Here is a 13,008-nt window from a genome sequence, read left to right as displayed (position 1 = left end):
CCACTCCGTGGATGTCTCGCCTACCCATCGCGGCCCGCCCATCTCCAGTGGGGCCCCGCCCCATCCCCAAGGACACGCCCCTTCCGTGGCGGAGGCCGGAAAGAGCTTCCGCTTCCGACAGAGTGAATACAGGTTCTCGGCGAGAGGATGGCGGCAGGCGGTAGCGATCCGCGCTCTGGAGATGTAGAGGAGGACGCATCACAACTCATCTTTCCCAAAGGTGCGCCCTGGGCAGGCGTGGCGAAGGGAGCGGAGGAGGAGGGTGAGGGCGCTGGGCACGGTACCGCGGGAACTAGCCAGCTGGAGCCCACACCGGCAGCCCTGGAGCCGTCGGCGCCCAACTTTACATCGCCCCGGGTGGCCTCTTGTTCGTGTTTAAGTTGTTTTAGCCCGTAAACTGGGAAGTGCTGGACGGTTGTGTCAAAGATAAAGCCAACATTAAAGGGGTAATGGCAGGTTAATATACTATTGCAGTAGGGAAAAGCGTGAAGCGTGGAATCTATCTAGACTTGTATTTGTACAAAGGTGACTGGGGGTTTTAAAGGGAGAATGAAGGAATAGGGAGAGGGGTGAGCAGGGGCTCATAAAGAGTCAGGGAAGTGAAAAATTACGAGAAGCGGGGGTTGGTCCGTTTGAAGCTCATTTGGATTTAACTGGTGATTATGGGGTTAGGCGCCTTCCCTTCCACACCCTTCGCTCTGGGCTGTGAGACGAGGGCCCTATCTTCAGATGTTGTCTGGAACAAACAAATTACTTTGACAGCCTTCAGTTTTCATAAGCAGCCATTGTAAAGGAACCAGAGTCATCCAAGGGATGCAGCCTTGAGCTATTAGAAACCGTGTTAGTGTTTTCTTCAAGTCTTTGTGGAACAACCTTGAGTCCTAGTCGAGAAAAGGGCGCATAGGAGCCTGGCTAGAGTTTGGTTATGAGAGATCTTTGTCAGATGACAGCGAGTAAAGCACGGTTTGCTATCAGGGAACTTCTGTGCTGTGTGATGGATTTAATGTGTAATTTACTGCTAAGTCACTTCAGTCGTGTCCGACTCTCTGCGACCCCATCCCTGGGATTCTCCAGGTAAGAACACTGGAGTGGGTTGCCATTTCCTTCTCCAATGCATAAAAGTGAAAAGTGAAAGTGAAGTCGCTCAGTCATGTCGACTCTTGGCGACCCCATGGACTGCAGCCTACCAGGCTCTTCCGTCCATGGGATTTTCCAGGCAAGAGTACTGGAGTGGGGTGCCATTGCCTTCTCCGTAATGTGTAATTTAAAAACCCAAAATAAGTAGAAAGCTTAAGACTTCAAAATGTTATCTTACAGGTACTGAAAAACACGAAGTTAATGAACAACAACAACAAAGTGGGGAAAACTCTAACAGTACCCTCCTTTAAAAAAAAATTTTTACTAATATATGCAGAGTAAAACATTAAAGTCCACGCCTTTTCACCCAAACAACTATAAATAGTGTTTATCCTTCTAAACCATGCTTATTTACAAATATATACTTACACATATACCCTTTATTCTTTGCAAAAATAGGATTATGCTATAGAAATCATAAATCATGTAGAACTGTTCTATTCTTTTAAAGGACTAGCTAGTACTTGATGGGTGATGATGCAGTTCAGTCGCAAAGTTGTTGTGTCAACTCTTTTGTGATACTTTGGACTGTAGCCCACCAGGCTCCTCTGTCCATGGAATTTCCCAGGCAAGAATACAGGAGTAGGTTGCCATTTGCTTCTCCAGGGGATCTTCCCCACCAAGGGATCAAACCCAGGTCTCCTGCATTGGCAGGTGGATTCTTTACCGCTAAGCCCACTTCATGGTTGTCAGCTCAGTTCAGTCACTCAGTCGTGTCCGACTCTTTGCAACCCCATGAATCGCAGCACGCCAGGCCTCCCTGTCCATCACCAACTCCCGGAGTTTACTTAAAAACTCATGTCCATCGAGTCAGTGATGCTGTCCAGCTATCTCATCCTCTGTCGTCCCCTTCTCCTCCTGCCCCCAATCCCTCCCAGCATCAGGGTCTTTTCCAGTGAGTCAGCTCTTTGCATGAGGTGGCCAAAGTATTGGAGTTTCAGCTTCAGCATCAGTCCTTCCAATGAACACCCAGGACTGATCTCCTTTAGGATGGACTGGTTGGATCTCCTTGGTTGTACTGTATTTCTATTCATTAATGTATATAGAGATTGCTTTCAGTATTGTATTTCATAGACTCAGGGTGAAATATTTCCAAGGACAGCTTCATGGACGTTGTAGGCATAATGGACGTGTATGTTTGTTTTCTTTTTTAAGGTGTGATAACTGAGAGGTAGGTGGTTTTCTGAATTTCATGATAAACCAGTTTTTGGTACTTGGGTTTTGTCTCGGTTTTTTTAATTTAAGGAGTTTTGTTTGTTTGAACACTGTACAGTTGTAGGATGTGAAGCCTCTGGATTTCTGCAGGGGCAGAAATTTGCTGATAGTCACTAAGGCAAATGAACATTTAGAAGCTGACTTGGGAAGAAATATTTTCAGTTGACATTTATGCTTCTCGCAAATAGAGTTTGAAACAGCTGAGACGCTTCTGAATTCGGAAGTTCATATGCTTCTTGAGCATCGAAAGCAGCAGAATGAGAGTGCAGAGGATGAGCAGGAACTTTCAGAAGTCTTCATGAAAACTTTAAATTACACTGCCCGTTTCAGTCGTTTCAAAAACAGAGAGACCATTGCCAGTGTCCGTAGGTGAGTGCTGAAAGAAAGTTCTTGTTAATGCAGACTGTTGTCTTATTAATGCAGACAGCATGTATAATGCTGTCACCACCACCATCCCCACTCACCCATCCCACCCCCCTGCTACCTCATGAGCATCGTCTGTGTGATTCATGTGAGTAAAATTATTTCTTTGACAAAATTTAAAGTAGCTTGTTAGGCCAAAATCCTTCTTGCCTACTTTTTCTGTACCCCAGATCCCACTTAACCTCCATGCAGAGTAACTACTGTCAAAAGTTTGTTGTTAGCCCTCCAGAGCTTATTCCATGAATTCATATACATACATGTCATAAACACACAGACCTGTTATGTTTTAAATAAAGTGGACTTATTTATTTATTATTCACTTGATATGTCCTAGAGGTCTTGCTGTGTTTTTTAAATACCTATTTATATGTATCTGTCTGTGTCAGGTCCTAGTGTCTGCACATCAGCTCTTCACTACAGCGTGCCAGCTTCTCACTAATTGTGACTTGCAGGCTGCAGAGTGTAGGTCTCAGCAGTTGTGGCAGATCGCTTTAGTTGCCCTTTTGCATGTGAAATCTAGTTCCCCAAGCTGGGATTGAACCCACGCTCCCTACAGTGGAAGTGTAAAGTGTGGAGTATTAACCACTGAACCACCAGGGAATTATCCTAGTGGAATATATTATTACATAATCATACAATTATATATATATTATATTGTATAATATATGCTATATATTATATATAATACATTATTACATATTAATACATTGTTATAATATATAAGTATATAATTATATAATGTTTATAATTATATTCATTAACGTAGCAAGAGGGACTACCCTTGAGGTCCAGTGGTTAAGAATTTGCCTTTTGATGCAGGGGACCCAGGTTCCATCCCTGGTCAGGGAACCAAGATCCCACATGCTTAATGGCATGGCCAATAAATAAACAGACATAAATTTGGATTCCTTTTGGATCTTTACTTTTCAAATGGTGACTGGTTTTTAGCCTTTATTCTCCCTAAGGCATTGCTTCTCAAATTGAGTTGGACATGTTCTGGGAACAGTGAGGTGCTGGAGCATACAGGAAGCCTTATTTGTATGAATTAGATAGTCACCTGAAGTTTAATATAAATCAAGCCACTGGATAAGTCCATTTTTATAAACTGGGTAGCATCTCTTTCTTGAAGAAGTATCAGTTTTATTTGATGGTATATGATTTAATACATTTCTACATTAAAGCAGATACCAGTATACTGTGAAGTAAAACAAAAAATGTATATGAATTCTTGAATTAAATCGTAAGACTTCTATCCTTGCAGTTGCAGAAAGTCGTTTTGCCTGCAGGTTGCCTGGGGGTGCTTGTTTTCTCCACTCCTGTGAAAATGTTTGAGAGGTAACTGTCCTAAGGAAAGGCAGATGAACAAAAAGATGTATATATGCAGACTCTAAAGAGAATTATAGTAGTCAAAGGTGAAAAACAACCTAAATATTCAATAGTAATTAAATAAATTGTGGTAAATCCATTCGATGGACTCCTATGTTGTCATTAAAAATTATGATAGAAAATGAAACTGAAAGATGTTCACATCAGTTAAATGTACAGAGGGAGTTCCCTGGCGGTCCAGTTAGGACTCAGTACTTCCACTGCAGCAACTCAGTTCAGTCTCTGGTTGGGGAACTAAGATCCCATAAGCTGCTCAGTGCAGCCACAAAAAAAAAAAGTGTGCAGAAAATGAAGTGATATAACTATGTGAAGTATAGACTGTTGTGAAAAGTTTGAGTGTATTCATGGGGAAAACGTTCCATACAAAACTGCTAATTGTTTCACCAAAAAAGTGAATAAATGAAGGTGAACTTAAACATTCACAAATAAAAGGTCTTAATACCATAAAAATGTCATTTCTCTTCAAATTAATGTATACGTTTACTGCCATTCTAAATTCTCAAGGGAATTGATATATATACACCCTCCAGGCTCCTCTGTCCCTAGAATTTTTCAGGTGAGAATACTGGGGTGGGCTGCCATTTCCTATTCCAGGGGATCTTTCCAACATTGGCCGGCAAAAATTCTTTAACCACTGAGCGACCTGAGAAGCCTGCACACACACACACACACACTCACTCTCTCTCTCTCTCTCTCTCTCAAATATGCTCATGATAAAGCTTAATTTTCCATATAATTCAACTAAGATAAGATGGTAATAGATCATAGTGGCTGAGGCAAAACACCGATTATTTGACTCCTACCAGTGAGTAGCACAGTCTATCTGAAATGGTGCCGAGAAAAATATATCCTCAGCAGTGAAAAATAAATAAATGAATACCCCCCAAAAGATCTTAAATTTGTAAGAATTGTCAGGAAAAAACTTAAAAAAAAAAAATAAAAGGGAATTTGCTCTATAGGATGTTAAAATACATTAAAAAATGACAATAATTAAAATAGTGACACTTTGGCGTGAGGATAGATCATTGGGACAGAATAGGAAATTAAGGAACAGATTCACCTCCAAATTTATTATATTTTATATGATTCCAGTATATGACAAAGGTGACTTGCTAAGTTAGTGGGAAAATATTTTGAAACAGAGTTTTAACTCTGTATACCTTACTCCAAACTGGTTTCTTTAGAAATTAAGAATGCAAATGTAAACTATGATGCATAAAAGTACTATGTGATAACATGAGTGAATGTACAATTTTGGCTGTGGTTAGTAGGACTTTATATGTGAGGAAGGTTGATAAACTCTAGTTGGCTGTAAGCTTTGTAAGAGCAAGGACTTGATCATATTCATCACTGTCAATTTCATTAAAGGCAGTAACTAGTTTTTAGTTGAATAAGTAAATGAATTTGCAATAAGTATCTTTAAACTTCCTTATATCAAATAGACTGCCATACTTAAAATGTAAGTATAAGTAAACTGGGAAAGGATTGATAATCCTTGATGTTAAGAGCTCTAAAAGGTAAGAGATGACACCCAGTTTATAAAAATGAACTTAGTCTTTAATGACTAGATTTATATCACAACTTCAAATGACTATCTAATTCATATGAAGTAATGTTCATCTTCAAGGAAATCAAAGACATGCTAAAATGGCTAAGTAGATTTTAAAAGAGTGGGAAACTATCCCACGTCCCCTGCACTGGCAAGCAGATTCTTTACCACTTGAGCCACCTGGGAAACCCTTTTCGTCCTTTACCCGTTCCTCAGTAGGCCTGGGTCTTTGACTAATGTTTTTAAAGCCTCCCCAGTGACTATTTCTCTTGGAACCTTTTGAGACCAAACCTCTCCCCTTTGGACCATGTTATAGGTTGAAATGTGTCCCCTCAAAGGATGTTGAAGCACTAAATCCTCAGTACCTGTGAATGTGTCTTTTTATGGAGATAGAATCTTTGCAAAGTCAAGATGAGGTCATATTCAGTTAAAGTGCATTCTAATCCAGTATGACTGTTACCCTTATAAGGAGAGTATGACAGAAAAAATAGCATATGACAATGCAAGCAGAGAATGGTTGTCATATTTACAAGCCAAGGAGCACCAAGGATTGTCAGTGGCACCAGAAGCTAAGAAACTGCAGGAAACAGCTTCTCTCCTAGAGACTTTAGGAAGAGCATGACCCTGACAACATCTTAATCAGACTTCTGGCCTCCTGAATTGAAATAATAAGTTGTTTTAAGCAAACAGACAAAGAATGGGAAACCTAGTGTAAGAAGTAAGGGAAACAGCCACCATCTTTTTTTGCTGGTGGAAGTGTATAATGGTAAAGCTCTTTCAGGGCACTCACTGTCTCTCAGAAGCCTTCCAGACGGTCATATCTTTTGACTGAATAATTCTGCTTCCAGAAATTTATCTTTAAAACACACAGTAATCAGATACATAATGAAGTATGCATTTACAATGATGTTCAGAATGCATTATTCAAAATGGTGAATAATTGGAAGCAAGGGAAGTGTTCAAGAGCAGGATGTTTGCTATATAAATTAAGCAACAGGTTGAATGCCTGTTGAATGCCAAGTCGAAGGAAAAGGTACGTGTGTAAATGTGGAAGACAGTGACTGTATTGTTGAGTGAAAAAAGGCCAGTTATAAAATAACATATGTTATGATTTCTTTTTTAATTATGTAGAGAAGGGGAAGAGGAACTCCATGAATATGTTAGCACTAGTTATTTCTGGGTAGAATTTCAGCTTATTTTCCCATATTGGGTGGATTTTTTTGAGAGGGTGTTCGTTATAAATGAGCATGTGTTCATTTTACAAACAAACCCCTCCATATACATATATTTACTACATTATGAACCTGTGTAAGTTTTTCTTTACAAGATGAAAATAGCTTTATTAGGTGACCAAAAGTTAAACAATAGAATGAGTGAGTTTATTTCTAAAACATAGAAAAATGTTTGGAATGGTATAGTAAGATGGTAATGTTGATTTTGTTGAGGTAGTAATATGGGTGCCATTTTTCTGTCTTTATTTTCTCAATTTTGTTTAATAACTAGTAGACTTGTAATCAAGTGATAAGGACAGTAAATGATTTTGTCTGATCAGATAATCAAGGGTTTCACAGGCATCCCAGTGGTTAAAACCCTGTGCTTTCACTGCTGAGGATGCAGGTTAGATCCCTGGTCAGGGAATTAAGAAGCTGCATGCTGCACAGCACAGCCAAAAATAAGATTTTTAAAAACAGGTCCTTTCTGAAACCGAATTTACCACAGACAACCTGTGTTTTAAGAAGTTTGATTTCCCTGGTGGTCCAGCGATTAAGAATCTGCCTTTCAGTGCAGGGGACACTGGTTTGCTTCCTGGTTGAGAAGAGTCCGCGTGCCCAAGGGGCAACTGAGGGCACCCGGCACAGCTTCGAGCTTGTGCTCCAGAGCCCATGCTCCGCGGCGAGAAGCCGGAGCTCGCTGCAGCTGGAGAAAGCACGCGTGCAGCAGTGAAGACCCCTGACAGGAAAAAATAGATAGATAGATAAACTAAATATCTTTTAAAGTTTAGAAAATTTAACATGTAGTTGATGTCATTGACTCGATAAAATATTCTACTAAAATGATATTATCTTTCTAGAAAAAATAGTAGATGTGTGAGAATCCAGGATGTGATTTGTATTAATGATGTTCTTTTTCACAGTTGGAACTAGAAGTACATTTAAAATAAGATGCAGCTTATACACAGATTTGTACAAACAAGATATGCCTATATTTATTTCTTAGATACATGTAAAAGAGAATTTGAGGCATTCCCTGGTGGTCCAGTGGTTAGGACTCTGCGCTTCCACTGCAGAGGGTCTGGGTTCGATCCCTTAGTTCAAGGAACTAAGATTCTGCAATCCATTCATTGTGGCCAAAAATCAAGTAAAAATTTTTTTAAAAAAGAGAATTTCCTCCAAGTCAAAATGCCTACTAGATCGGGGAAATCTAACATCGTGTGTTAAGACATAAAATTAACAAAGGAAGCAAAGAACAATGGTAGGAAGAGCAGAAAGCAACAAAATCAATTCTTGGGGGAAAGATGGTATGGTCCTCTGGGTAGAGAGCATTTTTTTGGTAAGCTTTCATCACAAGAATCCTTCTTAGGTGTGCTCAGATTACTGTGCTCAGATTATTTATTGTCTTTGCCTGATTCATAGCTTCCTGCTCTCCAGGAAGAGAAACAGGAACAGGAATTGATTTGAATGTGGGATTTTATAGCAAACCTAATCTTAACGGAAAGATTGCAGATACTTTACATTTTTCTCTTCCTTGCTACCTACATTTCATCCCCTTTTTCTTATTCATCATTTGGCTTGTTTTGGTATTTCTCCCCTGTATCAGCTTGCTGCTCCAGAAGAAGCTTCATAAGTTTGAGTTGGCCTGTTTAGCCAATCTTTGTCCAGAGACTGCTGAGGAGTCCAAGGCTCTGATCCCAAGGTTAGTGCTGGTGGTGAAAAGTTCTGTGTATGTTGAATAAATTCCTGCAAGTAGAATTACTGTATTTAAAAGCTGTGTGCTATCTGGATATCACCAACATTGGGTTGGCCAAAAAATTCCTTTGGTTTTAAAAGTAAAAATAAAAGACATTTTTCATTTTCACCAAGAACTTTATTGAACAATGTATTCACCATTTTGTTCCACTACCTTCTGCCATTTTTCAGGCAACTTCATAATTCCATCTTCCCAAAACTTTTTATCTTTTTGAGCAAAGAACTGTTCCAGGTGCCTTTTACCATCTTCTATTGAAGAGGAAAAAGTTGAAATTTTTTCCATTAGTAGAATTTTGTACAGACCAAAATAAATGGAAATCTGAAGGTGCAGTGTCTGGTGAATTTGTTGTTCAGCCGCTTAGTTGTGTTGGACTTTTTGCAACCCCATGGATGGACTGCAGCAAGCCAGGCTTGTCCTGCACCATCTCCTGGAGCTTGCTCAAACTCATGTCCATTGGATGGTGATACCATCCAACTATCTCATCCTCTGTCATCCCTTTCTCCTCCTGCCTTCAATCTTTCCCAGCATCAGGGTCTTTTCTAATGAGTCAGCTCTTCGCATCAGGTGGCCAAAATATTGGAACTTCAGCATCAGTCCTTCCAATGAATATTCAGGATTGATTTCCTTTAGGATTGACTGGTTTGATCTCCTTGCAGTCCAAGGGACTCTCAAGAGTCTTCTCCAACACCACAGTTCAAAAGCATCAGTTCTTCGGTGCTCAGCTTTCTTTATGGTCCAACTCTCACATCCATACATGACTACTGGAAAAACCATAGCTTTGACTAGTTGTGACCTTTGTTGATAAAGTAATGTCTCTGCTTTTTAATACGCTCTCTAGTTTGTTATAGGTTTTCTTCCAAGGAGCAAGCGTCTTTTAATTTCATGGCTACAGTCACCATCTGCAGTGATTTTGGAGCCCAAGAAAATAAAGTCTGTCACTGTTTCCATTGTTTCCCCATCTATTTGCCATGAAGTGATGGGACCAGGTGCCATGATCTTTGTTTTTTGAATGTTGAGTTTTAAGCCAACTTTTTCACTCTCCTCTTTTACCTTCATCAAGAGGCTCCCGTGAATATGGCGGATGAATCGAAACTTCCCAGCCAAGCTATAACAGTTTCTGCCTGGTTGTCAAAGAAACATTTGGTCTTGCGGTATCCTGATAGAAGATTATGCATTTTCTGTTGACTAATTCCTGACACTTTTTGTCGAGTGCTGCTTTCAGTTGATCTAATTGGGATCTTTTCCAAAAAGAGCTCATAATAGAGGACTCCCTTCCAATCCCACCATATACAACATCACCTTCTTTGGATGAAGACTGGCCTTTGGCATGTTGGTGCTGATTCATTTTGCTTGCCCCAGGATCTCTTCCATTCTGCATTATTGTACAGTATTCACTTTCATCGCCTTTCAAACTTTGTTTTTAAAACAAAATGTTTTTGTTACATTCATGTAGAGAATTGCACAGGAAATACAGTAAAGAAGGGTTTGGTTTATTTTTTTTGCATAACTTATGTAGAACTCAGACATAAAAGAACTCAGACACCAGCTGATGCAAATGATTTTCAATGCTTGATTCAGATATTTTGAGTATGTTGGCTATCTTATATCCTGCGTGGTATAGCATTGATTGTTTTCTCAATTATTGTGTTGATTTCATTGCTATCAACTTCAGCTGTTCTGTCTGACTGTGGACATCGTCCAGCGAGAAATCTCCAGCGCGAAAGTTCACAAACCACTTTTGATGTGTTCAGTCAGTCATAGCACCTTCTCCATACACTGCACAAATCTTTTTTTTGCACTTCAGTTGTGTTACTTTCTTGAAATAAAGCATAATAGGCCAAAAATGTTGCTTTTTTTCAGTATAGAAGTGGCCACACAAAAATTCAATTTTGGTAAGTTTTTTTTTTTTTTAATGCATGCTGATATGACAGCTGTCACAATACAATCTAACAAAATTGTTTTGAATGAAATTAAAGACAACTAAGTGCTAATAGAGCCATCTTAAGGAAAAAAACCGAACTTTTTGGCCAGCCCAGGAGAATGAGTGCCTTTGTAGTGAGACCAGTGTTTTTATAGTATGCCAGTTGTTGGCAAAAATGTGAAACAGCTGAAACTCTGGTCCACTGATGATAGGAGTACAAATTAATACAGTCACTTTGGAGAATAATTTGGCTACATCCAGTAAAGTTAAATACACCCCATGACCCCAAAATTCATTCCTGGGTATGTGTCCTAAAAACAGTTCAAACATAGTTTAAAAGGAGACATGTATTCCAGTGTATATTGCTGCATTATTAGCGATAGTGGAAACTTGCCAACAGTCTTCAGTCTGCAAGACTGGATAAATAAATCTTTGTGCAGTCTTGCAATGTTTATTATAAAGCAGTGAAAAAAATAAGTGAACTAGAACAATGTGAGATAATGTCAACATGTGCCAGAATGAATGTTGAGTGAAAAAATTGCAGAAGGATACATACAGTACAATGCTGTTTCTTATAGTTTAAAAACAGTGCTATGTATTGCTTATGGGTACATTTATGTATACAGTAGTAAGTATAAAAATATATGTAGGAATAATGAATGCCAAATTTAAGATGATTGTTACTCCTAGGAAAGGAAGAGAAGGTTTTGGAGTAGGGGCACACACACAGAACCATTGATTTGTGTCTGTCAGTATTTATTAATGAGTCAAGTAGGGATAATTCTTCTATACCTTTTTTGTATTTGAAATACTTAATAATGTTTTCAAAGGAAAGGAAAGAAATTGAGTTGAAATGTAAAGGTGTCAGTGTTTAGGGGTGAGCGGAGAGATGAGCCAGCGGTGCTCCAAGATCCACATCTATGAAAGAAGAGGGTGAGAGCACTGTCAGTTGCTGTGACACTCACTTTTGGTTTTCTTCTTGTAGCCTGGAGGGGCGGTTTGAAGATGAGGAGCTACAGCAGATTCTTGATGACATCCAGACCAAGCGCAGCTTTCAGTATTAGTCTCCAGATATCACTGCTGCTGGGGAGCTACGTCACATCCCCAGCACAGTGCCCCTCGCTCAGAGTCTGGGGCTGACTCGCACCGAAATTCTGTTGCATAAGACACTTGGCCTTCCTTTGGATAGAACAACCCAGTGCTGTGTTATGGTTTAGGTTGCTATTTCAAGCTTGACTATTGGCCAGTGATGACCTGTACAACCTTGGCGAAGCCTTGCAGGAGCTGCTCATGGCTGTGTGAGCTTGCCTCTGGGAAGGACGAGGTGGGGGGACGTGCATATAAGCAACACTACTGACTGCCTCATATCATGGTCTTTGGCCCTTGTGTTATTTTGATTCCTAACATGTCATGTTTTAATAGCAATGTGTTCATAGTTTTTTAAGCTCTTCTAGAACGTGTAAAACTAGTATGGGAAACAGTCTTACCTAAATGCAAAAGGAAGAATTAAACCAGACCTATATCACTGTTTGAAATTCTTAAAGAAAGGATATAGAGCCCAGGCATCATTGTGCGTAACCCCGGAGACAGGAAAGGGGTTTCTGAGAAAAGCAGCTCATCTGTCACCCTGAGGATAACTGCTGGGTATTGTGGAGCACACAGCCTTTTGCTGGACAAGCACTGTGCCTTTTTCTTGGATTCCTGTGGAACGTATATGTGGAGTATGTGTTCTTAAAGCACTTACTTCGTCACTCCTGAATTGAGACTCCCCTCCTAGGCCGGGTGTGAAGCAGGGAGCACTTTGTTGTGCCCTCACGTGGGGCCTCAGGTCCAGATGTCTGGCCTCCTTCTCAGCAGCAGGCCTTCCATGGTGGTTTGGAAGGAGGGAGCCTGCCACTTGCTGAGCCACTAGAGTGACATCACTCAATCTGAGACTGGTTGCAAGGAAAATACTTTACTCTAATAGCTGAATATTTGGCTCTCAATTTTTAGAGGGGAAATACGCCTGTTTTCTTCAGTTTGGGGATTTTTCTTTGGCATACTCATTGATGCCAAGTAAATTCATGATCCAAGGATAAGGATGCGGAAAGAACAAAGTTGGCTTTAAAAAGTCAAGGCTGTTTTATGTCAGCTTCTAAGGCAAAAATAAAGTTTTCTTATTTTTATAAATTATTTTCAGTTTCTGAAATGACATGATTTCTAAGTCACCATTATTTGAAGGAAATGTCAGTTATACCTCAATTAAAGGAGTATTTCCTTGAGGAAGTACTCTTCATCCTTGGGCGACTTCACTTCTTTGAGACTCATCAGCGTTCTCAATTGTAAAATGTGGATAATAATAGATACTGAAAGTTGAATGAGAAAATTATTAAAAAGAGCCTGTTGGTATCTGACATACACTATACCCCAG

At 39.8% G+C, this 13,008-nt stretch overlaps 1 protein-coding gene across 1 annotated transcript; it reads left to right on the top strand.

Annotated features, from left to right (window-relative positions):
* The first annotated feature begins 107 nt into the window (after positions 1-107).
* Positions 108-12,770, top strand: POLR2D (RNA polymerase II subunit D). The gene is made up of 4 exons (XM_020886351.2): positions 108-220; positions 2,541-2,721; positions 8,528-8,623; positions 11,584-12,770. The coding sequence occupies exons 1-4, from the start codon at positions 148-150 to the stop codon at positions 11,660-11,662; spliced, it is 429 nt and encodes a 142-aa protein (XP_020742010.1). The 5' UTR covers positions 108-147; the 3' UTR covers positions 11,663-12,770.
* The last annotated feature ends 238 nt before the right edge of the window (positions 12,771-13,008 follow it).

Source organism: Odocoileus virginianus, unplaced genomic scaffold (genome assembly GCF_023699985.2).
Source record: "Odocoileus virginianus isolate 20LAN1187 ecotype Illinois unplaced genomic scaffold, Ovbor_1.2 Unplaced_Contig_10, whole genome shotgun sequence".
In the NCBI taxonomy this organism is placed as follows: Eukaryota; Metazoa; Chordata; class Mammalia; order Artiodactyla; family Cervidae; genus Odocoileus; species Odocoileus virginianus.
This window is presented reverse-complemented; position numbering and strand designations above follow the sequence as displayed.